Below are 18,713 nucleotides of genomic sequence, written 5' to 3' on the forward strand. Positions count from 1 at the left end.
ATTGGAAAAGACCCTGATGCTGGGAGGGATTGGGGGCAGGAGGAGAAGGGGACAACAGAGGATGAGATGGTTGGATGGCACCACTGACTGTCTGGACAGACATGAGTCTGAGTGAGCTCTGGGAGTTGGTGATGGACAGGGCAGCCTGGTATGCTGCAGTTCATGAGGTCGCAGAGTCGGCCATGACTGAGGGACTGAACTGAACTGAGTGCATTTAAAAGATGTCTGGCTTTGGACTTCCCTGGTGGTCCAGTGGTTAAGAATCCGCCTGCCAAAACACTCTCCGACATAAATCACAGCAAGATCCTCTATGACCCACCTCCCAGAATATTGGAAATAAAAGCAAAACTAAACAAATGGGACCTAATGAAACTTAAAAGCTTTTGCACTACAAAGGAAACTATAAGTAAGGTGAAAAGACAGCCCTCAGATTGGGAGAAAATAATAGCAAATGAAGAAACAGACAAAGGATTAATCTCAAAAATATACAAGCAACTCCTGAAGCTCAATTCCAGAAAAATAAATGACCCAATCAAAAAATGGGCCAAAGAACTAAACAGACATTTCTCCAAAGAAGACATACAGATGGCTAACAAACACATGAAAAGATGCTCAACATCACTCATTATCAGAGAAATGCAAATCAAAACCACAATGAGGTACCATTACACACCAGTCAGGATGGCTGCTATCCAAAAGTCTACAAGCAATAAATGCTGGAGAGGGTGTGGAGAAAAGGGAACCCTCTTACACTGTTGGTGGGAAGGCAAACTAGTACAGCCGCTATGGAAAACAGTGTGGAGATTTCTTAAAAAACTGGAAATAGAACTGCCATATGACCCAGCAATCCCACTTCTGGGCATACACACTGAGGAAACCAGATCTGAAAGAGACACGTGCACCCCAATGTTCATCGCAGCACTGTTTATAATAGCCAGGACATGGAAGCAACCTAGATGCCCATCAGCAGATGAATGGATAAGGAAGCTGTGGTACATATACACCATGGAATATTACTGAGCCGTTAAAAAGAATTCATTTGAACCAGTTCTAATGAGATGGATGAAGCTGGAGCCCCTTATACAGAGTGAAGTAAGCCAGAAAGATAAAGAACATTACAGCATACTAACACATATATATGGAATTTAGAAAGGTGATAACGATAACCCTATATGCAAAACAGAAAAAGAGACACAGAAATACAGAACAGACTTTTGGACTCTGTGGGAGAAGGTGAGGGTGGGATGTTTCGAGAGAACAGCATGTATATTATCTATGGTGAAACAGATCACCAGCCCAGGTGGGATGCATGAGACAAGTGCTCGGGCCTGGTGCACTGGGAAGACCCAGAGGAATCGGGTGGAGAGGGAGGTGGGAGGGGGGATTGGGATGGGGAATACGTGCAACTCTATGGCTGATTCATATCAATGTATGACAAAACCCACTGAAATGTGAAGTAATTAGCCTCCAACTAATAAAAAAAATTAAAAAAAACAACAACAACAAAACAAACAAACAAACAAAAAGAATCCGCCTGCCAATACAGGGGACATGGGTTTGATCCCTGACCCAAGAAGACCCAACATGCCCCAGGTCAGCTAAGTCCGTGCACCACAACTACTGAAGTCCACGCACCTACAGCCAGTGCTCCATAACAAGAGAAGCCACCATAGTGGGAAGCCTGCGCTCTGCAACTAGAGATTAGCTCCCCTCACTGCAACTAGAGAAAGCCTGCACACAGCGACAAAGACCCAGTACAGTCAAAAATAAACAAATGTTAAAAATCAAAAACTTTAAAGGAAAAGAAAGACGTCTGCCTTTAAAGGGAGGGGCAAACCCAGGAGCCTGTTCCCAGGGAGTTTGCAGTTTCTTTCTTAGTTTTCCTAACAACCGTGCTATTATGTTGTTATTGTTAGTTTTTTTTTTTTTTTTTTGGTCTCCTCACTACACTTTTATGTCTTTGGGTCAAGTGACTTGATTTTTTTTTATATTTTAATTCAGCATGTAGTATAGTGAAAATAATGTATAATGCGTAGAAGCAGCATGGCAGGGACAACGGTGATGTTGGGAAGACTTCCATGAGAGAATATCTGAGCTGAGTTTGAACGATCAGGGGATATTTGGTTGGGGAAAGGGCAATGCAGGCTGAGGGAATAACATAGGCAAACGTGTATCTGGTAAAAGAATTCATGAAAACCAGGGACCCAATATAGGGCTTCTCACAGGGAAATCTCCAGCAGGGAATTTGATAGATGGTTTCATGGATGGGGAGATATTTGGAGACAGAGGATCTTCTGGGAACTCCTGAAATCATGCCAGGTAGGCAACAATCTACTTTCTGATGTTCTGGGTCCAACCTCTCAGGTTTTCCCCTTCTGATCCTGATGGGGGGAATGGTAGATGCTTCTCCAGGGTTCCCAAACGAGAAAGGCTTTGGAGGACACCTCCCTGGTTTGGGGGTGTGGATGATGTTCAAGCATCAAGAGAAGACTCCATGCTGACTTTAAGGAAGGGACTGGTCCTACAAACATATATTTAAAGCAGAAAATCATCACCAAGGACTGTTCTCATATACAGCTTTTTCGTTGCCAGTGGGATTAATGAGGAACATGGGTCACCACCCCCTGTCCTACAGGAACATCCCACCTCTGGGTCTTTACTGTCAACAACCATTCCTTGATGAAGAAGTCAAAGCAGAAACAGAAAAATTCCCACCTGGCTTGACTCCTGGTCCCTTGGTATCAGCCCTTTAGTGCAAATAAGGGAGCAGAGGCCCATAGGTGCCAGCTGTGAGGAGGACAGTGTGGAAGCCTCTGCTCTTTCTGTCCTCTTCTGTTTGGGTCCCTGCAGCCCCTGGGAGGTGCGCCATGCTCAGAGGGTGCCTTACCAAAGTGACCACTTGGGGTCACTGTGACTTCGCCCAAAACAGGTTGAGCACCATCTGGCCCCGGCCCCAGGCCCATTGCCCGGCTCCTCCTCCTCAGAAGAGCCTGCAGGGTGTTGAAGGTCTGGCGCTGGGTCTGGGGTTTGTGCCCTGGCATGTCAGGGAGTGCAGACAGGATGAAGAGAACATCAAGTGCCTCCATCGGCACCGATTTGCCAGCTGGACTCCTTCAAGGGGGTCTTGGGTTTCTCCGTGGAAAGTCCTCCTGTGGACAAGCACCTCTAGGAGCCCATCTTCTCACCACGAGACCTCCACTGGGGCCCCAAGGAAACAAAGTGGGCTTTGGTCGAGGCCTCGCTTTCCTTTCCCCAGCAACCAGAAGCCTGGAGGGCGGCAACTCGCAGGGCCTGACTGGGGCATGCTTGTAGACATCAGCCTTGCACTAGTGTGTGTGTGTGTGTGTGTGTGTGTGTGTGTGTGAGTGAGTGTGTGTGGGTGTTGTGTGTGGCTGGCTGCAGGTCTTTGTTTTCTTGCAGTCCCGTGTTATACCACGAGGTCTGTAGGCATCTCCAAGCCCCTGGGTTTCCTAATCCTGTGAATGATTTTTCTGATTAGCAGCTTGCGGACTGGAGATCCAGGTGGTCACCACCAGCAGAGGCAGCTGGTGAGGAGGTGTCATCAAGAGGTGTTCAGGGGCTGCCCCATGGAGACGAGGTGATAGCCTGGGCCCCGGAGCTGGGTTACAGCCCAGGGCTCACATGGCCCTACAGGCCAGCTCCTTTTGCCCTTCTCCTGACCACAGGGGTCCTCAAGTGTGGGCTCCTCTTCCTGAGGGGGGACCAGGCAAGACACTTCATGGCTGAAGACACCCCCTGCTCCTGTTCACAGAACACTGCAGCCACCGGCTCTTCAGAGGGCAGGGTGGTAGAGTCACCTCAGACACAGGCCAGAGCAGTGTTTATAATCTGCATCAATCTCAGGCAGGGTTTTATTGTTGTTGTTTTTTTAACCAAAGTCCAGTCAAAGAATGAGGATCTCCTTCCTTCCCCTACCCCCACTTCCTCCCACTCTCCTTCCTCTAGGAGTTTTCTGTATAGTTTATGGTTTGTCACTGCTATTCAGAAAACAGTGGTGGTGCTAGTCCCTGCTACGTGCTGCCAATAACCTAGAGGGAAGTCAGGGAGTGGTGAGCCTGTAAGGTATATAACACTCAGGGACCCCTTTGGGACTCAAGGTATGGAACACAGGCCAAGCAGACATAGCTTCAGTTGTGTTCGACCCCATGGACTGTAGCCTGCCAGGCTTCTCTGTCCATGGGATTCTCTAGGCAAGAATACTAGAGTGGGTTGCCACGCCCTCCTCCAGGGGATCTTCCCAACCCAGGGATCGAACCCCTATTTCTTATGTCTCCTGCATTGGCAGGCGGGATTTTTTAATCACTGGGAAGCCCCCCAGGCTGAGAGGCTGATCCTACAGAAAAAGACATCGTTAAAGACACAGAAGCTACCATGGCAGAGAGAAAAATCATCGTAGACATGGAGTCTGTTGTTGAGAAACAAATTCTTACTCCAGAGGGAAGTTGCTGGGTATTGCCTAGAAAGAGCAATGCAGAAGAAAGGTTTGGAGTTCTGTGCCCCAGCCTGGCCTCTGCATTGCAAAGCGGGAGGTATATGATGGGGGAGGTGGGGTGGGGAGGTGCTGTGAGCTCTCTGTGTGACTGAGCCCTGGAGTCAGGAAGGCCTATGTTCCACAGTAAAGGGGTAGGCGGTGGCTGCAGAGATAAGGGCTTCTGCAAAGAGTATCCAGTACAGATGCCATAGAACTTGAGGGACTTGGAGTCACCTAACTCTGAGAATAAAGGGTGTGTGAACTTGTGCTTGGGAAAGGCCAGGTTGCAAGGGACCCAGGCTGAGCTTTGTATGGATTAAAAATGATAAAAGGTTAAATAGCCGCTGAAAGTTTGTTATGTACCAATGCTCAGATACATAAATAAATACGATTTCATTGAATCCTCAAAACAACCTGTGAGGTAGACCTGATGTCCTTTGGGCCAGGAAGCAGAAACACAGAAATTGAAGCAATTTGCCAGACACACATCAACGAAGTTGGTCTCAAGCCTGAGTGGGCGATTTAAAAAACCACACTCTAGGTATTCCTTTTTATGGCTGAGTAATATTCCATTGTTATATGCACCACATATTCTTTATCCATTCCTTTCCATAAAGCTGGTTCACTTTGCTATACAGTAGAAACTAACACAACATTGTAAAGCAATTGTACTCCAATAAAAATTAATAAAAAATAAAAAGGCAGTGATGAAAGCTTGGTAATCTTAAAAAGAAGAAACCATGCTCAAACTGGGTGCTTCTTGCCCATTAATGTGCACACAGATCCCCAAGGAGCTTTTAAAATGCAGACTCTGATTCTATAGATCTAGGTGGAGAGGACTCTGACACCTCCCAAGGTGATGCCATAGCCACAGGTCCCCCCACACACCCCACTTTGAGAAGCTGGGAATCTGCTCTGTGCCTTACTTATACAGGGTGTCATTCCAAATCATCTCTTAGCTCTAGACCTCCTCCTCTGCCTCCTTATTCATCATCATCATTGTCATCATCTGAGTATTGAGTACTTTGCTATATTAGAAGAACGGCCTTCAACTCATTAAGTTCATGATCTCATTAAAGCCCCATCAAATGCTATGAGGCAGGTGGCAACATTTTTCTTTTACATATGATGAAACAGAGGCTTAGAAAAGTCATGTCAATGGCTTCAAACCACATAGGATGTAGTTGAGCCTAGATATAGAGTTTTAGGACTTCCCTGGTGGCTTAGATGGTAAAGAATCTGCCTGTGATGTAGGAGACCTGGGTTCGATCCTTGGGTTGGGAAGATCCCCTGGAGAAGGGAATGGCTATCCACTCCAGTATTCTTGGTTGGAGAATCCCATGGACAGAGGAGCCTGGTGGGCTACAATCCATGGGGTTGCAAAGAGTTGGATATGACTGTGTGACTAACACACACACAGAGTTTAGAGTCTCAGCTCTTAACGTGTCCCAAGGAACTGAGCACTCAAATAAAATGGGGCAGGAGAGATGGTACCTTCTGTTAGGGTTGCAGTTGTTTTTGGCTAAGGGATAGGGAGGGTGGGGATGGGCAGAGCTGAAATTTCTAGTCCTTCCTGCATTTTCTGGCCAGGGAGGAACTGCTTCAGATGAGCCTGGAATTGTCCTTCCCACTGAGTTCAGAGTCCTGTTTTATATATACAAGCAATTAACTTGCTGGGAACCAAAAACAAACAAACTGAACAACAACAACAAAAAATCCCAAAACAAGTCTTGGGAGCTGAAAAACTCTCCTTTTTAGCATCCAGGTAGGACAGTGAGGGAGAAAACACAACTATTAAGAGCTGGGATCAAACTTCTCCCTCTTTTGGGCTTGCCTCCAGCAGGGTCCTTCCTCCTCTTCCCCCAGACACCACAGTAAGAGCGCCAGTGATCCTTGTAATCGGCATCTCAGCAAGTACAGACATACTTGATTTCCTTACATGCCTATAATCCCTTTTTAAATCACATAAGGCTATTTGCCTTTATAAATCTTCCCAGCAGTGAGCTCCCTGGGATAATTATATGTAATATATATTTATAGTTTTATTTCATAAGCCCAACTCAAATAAAAAGCCAACATCTCTGTGCTCACTCCTTGATAATAATCTTCCCATTCCTTGGAAGTCTGCAACATTTAAATGTTGACCCTTCCTTCGCTCTTGCTTCTTTAGTAAGAGCAGCCATGAAAATGGATGGGAGCTTTTGACTAGGCTTCACAACTGCCTTTCATGGCTCCCTTGCTAGTTTTGAGAACATGGGCAAGTTTCCAAACTCCCTGCCTCAGTTTCCTTATCTGTAAAATGGGGACAATGACTGGGGTGGCTGTAATGTGATGGCTGATGGCTGTGGCACCTTAGTTGACTGATATGGCAGGCAATATTTTTGTTCTCATGTCCCTCATGAGTCTTGTTGCTGTGAAGATGAAATAAGCTAAAACTATGTGAAGGTGCCTGGAATAACAGATGACCAATGAATGTAGAATCTTCTTTGTTTCCGGTAATGGGAAATAATAACTAGGATATGAGTGAGTTCTCCTCTATATCCCATGATTTTATAGTGTATCCTCCATCCGAACATCAAGCCATCATCTTTGTTAAACTGCTAATTGCCAAAGCAGCCTGCGGCTCTGGGCAGGGATACACTGTGCCTAGAACCAGTTCCCTCTTGTATCATTGCAGGTTTTTTTGTTTAGCTTAATTTTTGTGAATGTCTCCAGCTCTCTGGAAAGGCCCTACGCCAGCTGGTCTGTTCCTGCTATGTTTAATTCACCCCCATTAACCTGCTTGGTCAGCATATCTTCCCATCTCCTTGCTGTGTTTTCAGGAGTGAGTCTGTCTGGAAAAAGCATTTATTATATTTACTTTAACTAGCCTCATTTGGCAAGGCAGTCTGGGATTTCAGTTCAGGAGGAAAACAGCTTTGATTATCCTGCCCTTGTTTACTCTCCACACTCTTTGCTGTGGATCCCTTGTCTACCGAGATGACAAATGCTTTTGCGAGAAGCCAAGACACAGGATAAACAGTCTCTGTGAGCACACTACCGGCCTCTGGTCCATGGCTGTTTTGCACACTCTCCATCTAAAAACTGTGCCCCCATTTCCAGCCATCTACTTTTCAGCAAAGCCTAGCAGGTAGGTTTTCCTAGATGGGTGTGTCTAAGGCCCAGGAAGAGCACAAGTTGGGCTCCACATCCCCATGGGGACACGGAATGCTCCCCAGCCAAGCATCATGGTGACCTGGGGCATTGTGTTAGTTCACACCATTATCTCTCCCTTTGGCTCCAAACAGCCTCCTGACCACTGTCTGCCTCTGACCTTGCCCTCCTCCTGTCTGTTCTCCACTGTAGCTGGATGAATCTGCATTGCATCACCTATTTGAGACCTTTCAACAACTCCTCACTCACACTCTTTACAGGGTGCAGAAGGCATGACCAGGCTCTTAATTTATCAACTTATCACTGGCTTCTTGTAGCCTGTGTGCAGTTGCTCTCATTCATTCATGCAGGCATTTATCCACTTATTCACCACTTATCCAGGACCTAGTAAGTGCTAGATGTTGTGCTAGATGCTGGGGAATCATGGTGATCAAAACCAGACATGATCCCCCTTTCCCAGAGCTTCAGTCTAAGGTGGAGATTAACAACTCAATAATCATACCCACAAGCGCACAAGGATAACTTGAGAAGTGCCGTGAGGTGAGGGGTCACCAGCAAGCAGGATGACCTGACCTCACCTGGGAACCAGCCAGGGTTCCAGAGAAGTAACAGGTGACCTGAGAGCAGGAAGGGAAGCTGCCATCATGAGGTGAAGAGAGTTGTGGGGGGAGAGAGCCTGATAAGCAGAGGGAATGGCATGTGCCAAGCCCTGGGGCAGGAGGGTGTTTGAGGAACTAAAAAAAGTAGGCCTGTGGGCCTGGAACACTGGGAACACCAGGAGATATGGGAGATGAAGGAGACTGGAAAAGATGGTAGGGAAACCAAGGCCATGGGAGGGTTTGGAGTTTATCATGAAAGCAATTAAAGTCCTTGAAATGGATGCACAATAGGATGGGAAATGTACTTTGAAAAGATCACTGGTGGAGTGAAGAGGACAATGGAGGGGCCAGGAGAGAATGGGGGGTTATTGCAGTGGTGGAGACAAGATGTGACAGTAGCTTAGACCAGGGGATGGCAGTGCAAGGAGAACAGTAGACACATGCCCTAGGTACTCGGTGGATTACATCAGAGGGATTTGGCAATGGTTGGATGTGGGCTTGCAGGGCTGGGGAGAGGGCTGGGAGGAGCTCAGGAGCCGCCGTGCCCCCAGGAGCCAGGGCTTACTCACCGGTGAGTGTGGCTCTGCTGGTTGGTCCGATGCTTTTGGGGACCAGCAGCTCATGGTACTGCTCGCCCGCCAAGGTGCTGTACTCAACCCTGTACTCCTGAACCTCTGCCTCACTGTTGTCCCACTCGAGGTCAAGGCTGGTGGCTGTGCGGGAACCAACCCGCAGGTTCTTGGGGGCATCAATCTCTTAAAAAAAAAGACATCACCAACATCACACAGGATAATGGGCATTTGCCGTGCATCTTGAACTTGAACAGGCTCTGGGGTGAGAGCCCACATCTCACCCTCTGCCTTTTGTTTGAGTGAACCCCAGGCATTGCCCCTTAGCTTTTGGTCTGCCAGATTGGCCATGATAGATTCCATGGGCAGGCTGGAGAGTTTTATTTGGTAGTTAGACATAAATACACTTTACACATCCCCCATTCTCATTCAGGAGTTTGTTCTACTGGTGTTCTAGAAATTGAAAAATGAACTAGTTAGTATCATAAGCCTGAGACTAAGGGAATTCCTGGAAGGATGAAATCAGAGATGGCACCCAAGTGATTGAGATGAAAGAGTGTAATTTCAAATTTGATCACCAAGCAACAAAACAGAGGATTGGTTGCAAGACTGAAGTATAAGATGTCTTCCCTTGGATTTACTTGCATAGACATGCTGAAAGGTTTGCACAGAGAGAGGGTATGTGATATAGTGGAAATCAGTCACCTTTGGAGTCAGGTCTCAGTTTGATCTCACTTCTAATTCTTAATGTAATGGGATCAAAGGCTGGGCCTTGATGGTCACATCTGTAAGATGGGCCAACAATACCGCTTTGCTAGTTGTAAAGATGAGACAATGCATGTGGAAGTGTGCAGTTTGGGGACTGGTACAAAATTAGGTGTCCAAGCCCTGGGCTGACTTACTGGTGCTTCCACAATTCTCCCTGAGTTCTAACAACCTGGCACCCCCATGCCTGCTCCCTGGAGTTCCGAGAACTCCACAGTAATGAAAAGACCTCTGGCATTGGGGTCTCTCCCTCAACTCTGGGGGGCTCATTCTCTCTCCCAGGACTGGTCATTCTGGCAGGCTTATTTGGGCAGAAACAACATAAAACAATTTACAGGGTAAGAAGGTGTTGTCTTGACAAACTGCCACTTAAAAAGTTCTAACTAGGTCTTGACTTTGAGACTTGAATTTAACTTTGGAGTGGACCAGCCATTTGTTCTGGGAAAACCTCAAGTGGACTGTTTTACTTTGTAAATGCCAGACAAGTCTCCACCGATTGTTCTTTCAGAAGATGGGACGTTGTGAATCAGTCCGAGCGCAGCTGCTGCAGAGTGAGAAGTGTTCTGTTTAGGGATGTAAATTGGGTGAATCTCTTAGCAGATTTATGCCTCTGCAGCTTATTTTTCTGAGAAATGTTTCCTTACTCAGTGTGGGTTTAGCATGCGGGAAACCATGCATTCTGCACGTGCTGTGTGTGTAATTTCTCCAGCAATTGTATGGAGAGAGGAGCTTGAGTAGAGGGGCATGTGGGAGGAATGCTCTGGGCTGCAGGTCCCTAAATCTCACATCCCTCAATCTTTTTGGCGAGGGGGTGGGGGGTGTGGGGGAAGAGAGCCTGGCGGAGGACTGGGTGGGGCTTGGGGGTGTGGGCTGAAAGGAACTGGAGCAAAAAAAAATTCACTTAGGGTCCAGGTTGAGTCTCTTATTTACCTACTGTTCTTCACAACTAAAGACTTTGGAAATGGTAAACTATGGTTTTCTTTTCTGCGTTTTTGGGCCTTAGGGTCTATGCCCTGTGGATAGGCAGCAGTGTTTCTTCTGAAGGGACTGGACATTTCCAATGTCAGTGATCCCCAAAGAGATCAATCCTGGGAATGAGGACTGGAGAAGGGGGGTGTCTTAGGACTAGGGTGGAGTGAAATGGTTTGCTCCCCCTAGGTCTTGGAGCCTGACCTCCAGGAGGGCCAGCTGAAGGGCCCCCTGGCAAGGAGGAGCTGGGCTGGTCTCTGCAACACACCAGCAAACCAGGTGCAAGGCAAAATCAGATGCCCAGTAGAGGCCCTGGGGAGGGGCTGGGACTGTGGACTCTCATCTTGAAACATAAATTAGAGCAAGTACTTTGGCTGAAAATTTTCCATTGCTTCCTATTACAAGCTCCTAATGGTGGCCCACCATTAGTTGGTGACGGACAGGGAAGCCTGGCATGCGGCAGTCCCCAGGGTTGCAAAGAGTTGGACACGACTGAGTGACTGAACTGAACTGCATGGTGGCCCACGGGCTCGGCGTGGTCTGGCCCTGCCTGCTTCTCAGGTGGCACCGTGGAATGTTCTTCCCTTATTCACTGTACTCTGGCTAGACTGCCTTTTTCCTCCTCCTGACTCATTCCAGCTTATTCTCACTTCTGGGCTCTGCGCTGACTGATTCTTTTGTTGAGAATGCTCTTCCCAGACCCTCACATGGCTGAGGTCACTTTGCTATTGGTGTTTAGTCATTAAGTTTCGTCTGACTCTTTGGCGACCCCATGGATTGTAGCCCACCAGGCTCCTCTATGGGATTTCCCAGGCAAGAATACTGGAGTGGGTTGCCATTTCCTTCTCCAGGGGATCAAACCCGAGTCTTTTGCAGCTCCTGCATTGTCAGGCAGATTCTTTATCACCGAGCCACCTAGGAAGCCCCGCCATGAGGTCACTTAGGTCTTGATTCAAACCTCAGCCCCTCAGAGAGACTTTTCTGACTGCTGCTGCTGCTGCTGCTAAGTCGATTCTGTTGTGTCTGACTTGGTGCGACCCCATAGATGGCAGCCCACCAGGCTCCCCCGTCCCTGAGATTCTCCAGGCAAGAACGCTGGACTGCGTTGCCATTTCCTTCTCCAATGCGTGAAAGTGAAGTCGCTCAGTTGTGTCTGACTCTTCTCGACCCCATGGACTGCAGCCTACCAGGCTCCTCCGTTCATGGAATTTTCCAGGCAACAGTACTGGAGTGGGTTGTCATTGCCTTCTGACTACTCCCTCTGTATCATTAATTTCATTTTTTAGCATGGTCCTCATAATTGAGATGATCCCATATATTCTTATGTTCCTTTTTTTTTTTTTCCCTTGTCCAGTTCCCCTCACTGGAATATAACTCACATGAACTGGGATCTTGCCTATCTTGTTTATTCTGCAGCCTTACTGCTGAGGCCAGTGCTTGGCACCTCTAGGTGTTCTTTAAACACAGGTGAAACAAATACTGTCCACTCTCTGCCTTGTCTGCTCCTTCAAAACCATCGAGAAAGTCTTGTTAAATATTCTGGCTGGGGACTGTGAGGATGCTCGGGGCGAGGAGGTGCAGGAAGAACTGCAGCTGTGACTGGGGGCGGCTGGTCCTGGCTGACTGACAAGCGCCATCAGGGTTGAACTTGCAGAGGCATTTCCTGGGGAATCCCAGAGCATACTCCCTGCCCAGCAGGTGGGAGCCCCAACTGTTGTGGGGCCTTTGAATGAGTTTCCAGGACTGCTGCAACCAAGGGCCACAGACTGGTTGGGCTTACACAACAGAAACATATTGTCTCACAAACTGGAAGTCTGAGATCAAGGTGTTGGCTCCCTTCTGAGGGCTGTGAGAGAGAATCTGAGGGCTGTGAGGAAGAAATCCACCATAAAATGAGCTTCCTTGGTGGTCCAGCGGTTAAGGTTTCCCCTTCCAATACAGGGGGTGTGGGGTTCGATCCCTGATCTGGAAGCTAAGTACATTTCTTGTGGCCAAAACATAAAACAGAAGCAATATTTTAACATGCCTTTTTACTTAGTCCTGTCTGACTCTTTGAGACCCTTTGGACTGTAGCCCACCAGCCTCCTCTTTCCATGGGGTTTCCCAGGCAAGAATACTGGGGTGGGTTGCCATTTCCTTCTCCAGGGGTATCTTCCTGACCCAGGGATCAAATCTGTGTCTCTTGTGTTGCAGGCAGATCCTTTATCTGCTGAGCCATCTGGGAATTCGATAAAAACTTTAAAATGGTTCACATCAAAAAAAAAAAAAAAAAAAAAAAAAATTCACCAGGAGAGTCCTAGGACTTCTCCTATGAGGGCAACTGCAACCAGAGCTATGTACGGAGAGTGGGGAAGTTCATGAGACTGGCCTCCAGGTCTCCCTGGACCCCTTCTCTCTAACTACTGGCTTTGCTGGGCTTCCATCAATGCCTTCCTTTTTCCGAGCGGCTCTAAGACCCAACCAGATACCCTGCTCACCACTCGGAAAGCAAATCTCTGTTTTAATTGCCTGTGCAATTAGTGCGCTCCTAGTGTCGAAGCCATCACCTGGAAAAGTACTTTGGCTAATTTGAATTTAAGCGGAGTTCTAAAATGACTGAGGGCCCTGCTGTGAGGGTCCGGGCACCTTCGCATCATTCAACACAGCACCTGCCAACTCCTGGCCTTGAGAGCTGGTGAGCAAATCTGTCCACAGCTCCCCGCCCCCATGGCCCCCTCACCCTCCACCCCCTCGAGCAGAGCAGGGCAGGTTGCAGGTATAGGCTGCTGCTGCGTGCAGAAAGCAGGCACCTAACAGCTGCCCATCCGCCAAGCAACCAGAAACAGAGAATCACGCCAAGAACGGAAACTCATGGTTGGGGGGTGGGGGCTTCTAGGAGGCAGAATGTAATTGTCTTGATTGAAATTTTCCTGGGCCACCAGCCAGTCCTGTTTCCATCTCGTCAACCTAAACATCAAGAATTCCCTTTTCGTGCTTCCGCCTGAAAGCTCTTGTCTCCTTTTCAGCCTCTTCAAACTCCTTATCTGAGCACAGCCACAAAGAAACCACTTTTCACACAAAAACTATCTTGAAATTGAAAAAGAATGCAGGACCTGTGGCTCTCTGGAGGTCCCACCACCTGAGCAGGCCTTGCTGTGGGGGTGCAAAGGTTGGGGGTGGGCAGGATTGACCTTGAATTCACCAGGAAGGGACCTTGTGTGAGGCTCTGAGCAGCTTTGGCTGAGTGAGGGAAAAGAAGGCAAGAGAAACGGGCAGAATGTAGTTCCTTTATTTTAAAAATACAGTCACTGAGGAGCCCAACATGTGTTCAGTAAAAAATCAGACCGGGGACCCCTGGCTGGGGTGGAATCCAGCACAGGGGCAGGAGAGAAAGCCTGAGAGGGTATCTTTCAGAATCAACTGTCTTCTCCGTTTCCTCAGCGTCCACACTTGGTCTCTTCAATAGGGAAATCTTTTCCCTAACCCAGTGTTTCCTTTGGGGTAGAGGGAAAGCTGTTATGAGATTCCAAGCCTTTTTCCTCTATGGGGAAGATGGACTCCCCTCAATGGTGAGTTTTGTAGTGAGACTGGGCACGACCCTTCTGGTTCCCCTCTCTAGGGAGCCCTCTGCCCATGGGGATCAGCCTCTGCTTGTTCCTCTGTGCCCTAACCTCAGCAGCCCCCAACTTCTACCACGTGGGGTTCTTGCCCAGACTCACAGAGGCCATCAGTTGGCAAGCCCATTCGACTCTAACACTAAGCTACCTGTTCCAATCTAGGGGGTATTTTGGCCTCCATCTGTCTTACTCTTTGCTGTATTTATCAGCTGATTTTAAACACAGGTGGAGGGTAATGGTGCTGTTTACTGAGCCTCCCCTGAAGCCCTTTGGCTGACTTGCCCCATCCTGTAACAGGCTCTTAGGCCACCACTTAATGTGGGATGCTTGAATTAGTGATTCTCCTATTTCATTCTGTCGGAAGATGCTGGTTCTTAGATCTTACAGATGCCTGCAGTTCCCTTCGACTGCTGTGCCACCTTGGGAGCTGGCAGAGACATTCCTTGACCTGTGACCTCCCGAGGGCAGATAGGCCGAGACACGGAGTCTGGATTAGATAGAGACTCACTCTTGGATCTCAGCCCCTGCTGACCTGGGAAGAGCGCTGGCGAGCCGGCGTCTGCATGTGCCTGACCTACTTGTCCACTAGTTGGCCAACCGGATGGGCTCCAGGAGAGCCAGGGAGCAAGTCGTGAGGTCTGCCCTTTCCCAAGTCTCTTTAAAAGTCCTGACAGGCTTGGGAAGTGAGTGGCCGGTTATCCAGCTGGGCAGGAGGCATTGACATGGGCTTCACTCAGCCCGCGGTCTGTGGGAGCCAGATGTACGTTGGCCCTCTTGCAAGCGCTCACAAGGATGAGTAAAACAGTCTCAGGCAGAAGGTCTGCTTCCACACGGATGGCCTTTGCACAGCTCTAAGCAGCACCATAGTGCTGGTGTAGTCACTGTGGATCTGTGGAATCATTACCACTATTGCCGGCAAATAGCAATAAAGTGTCACCAGGAAGGGTCACTGAACTCTCACAAAATTGCCCTTTGGGTTAGCAATGGGGATGTGTCAGTGAATTCAGGACGTTTCATTTTACAAAGGAGAGATGTGAGACCCGAGGGGAAGAGTTATGTCAGGTCACAGACCTGGCTGGTAGCGGAAGCAAGACAGGAACCCAGCTCTCCCATCCACGGGTGACCGGCGCTCCTCCGCCCTGTGATGGAACCTCACTGGGACGCCCGGAAACCTCTGGCTTCCCTCTTGCAGTGCACGTGATATAGGTGGATGCCCGCGCACACTTCCTCTGTCTCCCTGGATGCCCCTCCTGCCGCGATGGTACCCGCTGGCGCAGCGCCCTCGCCCCTCCTCCGGCTCCGCCCCCACTCGCAGCCTCACCTGTTGCGAACTGGGTGGTGGAGGCCTCGCTCTCGTTGGCTCCGCGGACCGCGCTGACCCACACCTCGTATCGGGAGCCCGGCCGCAGGGCCTGCACCGAGTACTGGCTCAGGGGAGGCTGCAGCCGGAAGGTGGTTTTCCCGCCTTCCCCGCCCACCAGGCCGTACTTCAGGAGAATGAAATCGACTCTGGCTCGAGGTGGGGTCCACTCCACGAAGGCCACGGTGTCGGAGACATCTCGAACTAGAATCTGAGTGGGCCCATCAATGACTAAATGAGGAAGAGCCAACAGGGGAAAAAAAAAAAAAAAAGTTTGAGAAATGAGCCTTTGACTTTAGGAAGCTCTTTCCTTTCCTTTCCTCCTTACATTAGCCTGGTCTGTTACAGAGAGGATGGGTATTGTTATCCCATTTTGCAGATAGGGATAATGAGACAGTGAGATGGAATCTCTTTCCTGTGGACGCATGGTTTGACAATGGGTGAATGGACACTGGATCTCAGGTCCCCTGAGGCTGTGACTTTTTTCAGGGCTGACACTTCCCAGTTTGGATGGAGGAAGGGCACTTACTGGCTTGAGAGGGCCAGCTCTGCTCTGTCAGGAGTTTATGGGACAAAGGACAGAGAACCGTGCTTCTTGTGTGTGCCAGCTGTCCAGCCTTCACCTTCTTTGAGCCCCAAGGAAAGATCTATGAATTAGCAGTCCTGTCTAAACACCTGAGACTTCCAACTTGGTTGCCAGTGAGGGCATCATGAATATCCAAAAGATATCCCTGCTCAGCCATACCAACAGCTCAGTCAACCAGTTGCTAAGATGCTCAAAAACCCAACAGACATTTATATTTGTGTATGTGAAATATGCCTTCTGGGTAAACTTGCTCTTCTGTTAAAAAAAAAAAAAAAAATATCAATCTTGGAACAGCCTCTTGTGGGTTATTTTTTCCTCACTGGTTCTTGCATATTCCTGAGTCAGAGGGCACTGCATTACACCCAGTCCTTCCGGGCTTCTGAATATTCAGCACGTGTCCCTGGCCCCGGCACTGAGCAGCCAGGGGAAACCACTGTGTGATGGCTTTATCTAGAAAAAACTGGTTGATTTCCTAGGGGGCCTACCATCCATGGTTCTGATATCCACTTAAGGTCCTGTTCATATTGAATTAAGTGATGGTGGAGGTGGGGCAAGGTGAGAGAATGTGGAAGGGAAATAGAAAGGGCTTAGTGAGTAGAGTAGAAAATGGTGTTCTTAATTCCTCATGGCATGTCTACATGGCTAACATGCCCTGTTTTAATTACTCATTATCTTCTAGAAAGAGCTGACTCGGCTTCCATGTTTTTATTTATTATAGATGACACCCTTCTAGCTGGGGCTGATTAATGTTACTATTAATATTCTTCAAGGATTAGGAACTGGAACCACAGGCTATGGCTGTCTGGTTAGTTGGTGAGCCAGGACTAGTGTGGCCATTCTCTACCATCTTCACACATAAATAGAAAACATCTGATCTGGATGGAGCAGGGAGGGAGAGAGAGGGAAAAAGAGAGAGAGAGAGAGAAAGGGGAAAGGGAGGGAGGGAGAGACAGAGAGGAAGAGGGAGGGACGAGGGCAAAGGGGAAAATGTGATTTATAGTAAATACATATTTGGTCTTCCCTTCTTGGCATAGAGCTCCTAAAACCCTTGATATTTTCTAAGTGATCAAAGTGGTAAAGTTGTCTCTTGTTGAATGGACTTGTGGACACAGCGGGGGATGAGAGGGTGAGACAAATTGAGAGAGTAGCATTGACATATATACACTACCATGTGTCAAACAGATAGCTAGTGGGAAGCTGCTGTATCACACAGGGAACCCAGGCTGGTGCTCTGTGATGACCTAAAGGTGCTAGGAAGGAGGCTCAAGAGGGAGGGGATATATATATAGTTATGGCTGATTCCCATAACTGGCAGAAACCAGCACTACATTATAAAGCAATTATCCTCCAATTAAAAAAAAAAAGAAAGAAACATGATCAAGCTTTCCCCATTTAAAAAAAAAAAAATTTCCTTTTCCTCTCTGTAAAAAAAGTTGTCTGTCTCTTGTTATGTTAATGAATCGAGGTTGGAAGCCTGTTGTCAAGGGACCCAACTAGGTGATTAGAGGGTTGGAACTTTCAGTCTCACTTCTGACATCTGATCAGTCCATCAATTGTGCTCAAGTAATGAAGCCTCCATAAAATTCCAAAAAGACTGGGTTCGGAGAGCTCCCAGTTTAGGGAACCAGAATGCTTCCATGTGCCGCTATGACAGGACACCAATTCCATGGGGGCGGAAGCTCCTTTGTTCAGGGCCTCTCCTGTGTATCTCTTCATATGGCTGTTGATTTGTGTCCTGAAATATCCTTTGTGATAAACCAGTAATTTGGTGAGAAAATGGGTTTCCCAAGTTCAGTGAGCTGCTCTAGCAAATTGATGAAACCCAGAGAGGGGGTCGTAGAACCTCTAATCTGTAGCTGGTCAGTCAGAAGGACAGGTGACAACACCTGGGTTTGTGATTGGCATCTCAAGTGGAGGATGGTCTTAAAGGACTGAGCCTTCAACCTGTGGAGTCTGATGCTCTCAGATGGTAGATGGTGTCAGAACTGAGTTGAATGGTAGGATACCTAGCTGGTAAAACAGAGAATCGCTTGGTGTGGGGGACCCCTCCCCCAAACACACACACACTGGAACTGGGTGCAGAATTTTAGGAGCAAACAGAGAGAGAGAAGCAGAAATGAGTGACTGTGTGGCATTTCTAGAAAGATATAGAGAATAACTTGATTCTTGACTTTCCATTTCCTGGTTCAAGTCTTCTGTGAGACTCAGATGTATTTCAGGCCCTGGGGTTCCATGAGACACTCTGTATCCTTCCAGTAAATTCTCTTTTTTGCTTCAGCTACTTTTTGACCATTTTTCTTCCATATTTACCAGAGTGTCTTGACTAATATTTTTTTTTTTTAAACAATCCTCACCGGATCACAATCTAGATTGTCTCCAGGATGGAGAGTCCCCCTCAGGACTGTCTCAGCCTGACTTTGAGCCTCTCAGTCTTTCTGAGTTGGGCCTTTCCCTGGGCACCCCACCCTCTTTGTGGGGCTAGCCCAGTCCTTCTCTCTATTAAACAGCTTGGGATTTGGGGTCTGACACTGGCCAAAATAAAAATCACCAGACCATTTTGGTTTTGGTGCCACCTGGTTTGGAGTTAAAACGTTCTGTTTTTCATATTTGGCGTAATAATGAGA

The 18,713-nt window shown here is 48.0% G+C and overlaps 1 protein-coding gene across 1 annotated transcript in view; it reads right to left on the reverse strand.

Moving 5' to 3' along the window:
* TNR (tenascin R) overlaps positions 1 to 18,713 on the reverse strand; it is a 91,090-nt gene that overhangs the window by 53,627 nt on the left and 18,750 nt on the right. Inside the window, exons 6-7 of the mRNA XM_061160769.1 lie at positions 15,465 to 15,734; positions 8,814 to 8,999 (exon numbers count right to left, since the gene is read on the reverse strand). Coding sequence (XP_061016752.1) covers positions 8,814 to 8,999; positions 15,465 to 15,734 — 456 coding nt within the window. The remainder of the gene's footprint in view (positions 1 to 8,813; positions 9,000 to 15,464; positions 15,735 to 18,713) is intronic.

This window comes from Dama dama, chromosome 14, assembly GCF_033118175.1.
Source record: "Dama dama isolate Ldn47 chromosome 14, ASM3311817v1, whole genome shotgun sequence".
Lineage (NCBI taxonomy): Eukaryota > Metazoa > Chordata > Mammalia > Artiodactyla > Cervidae > Dama > Dama dama.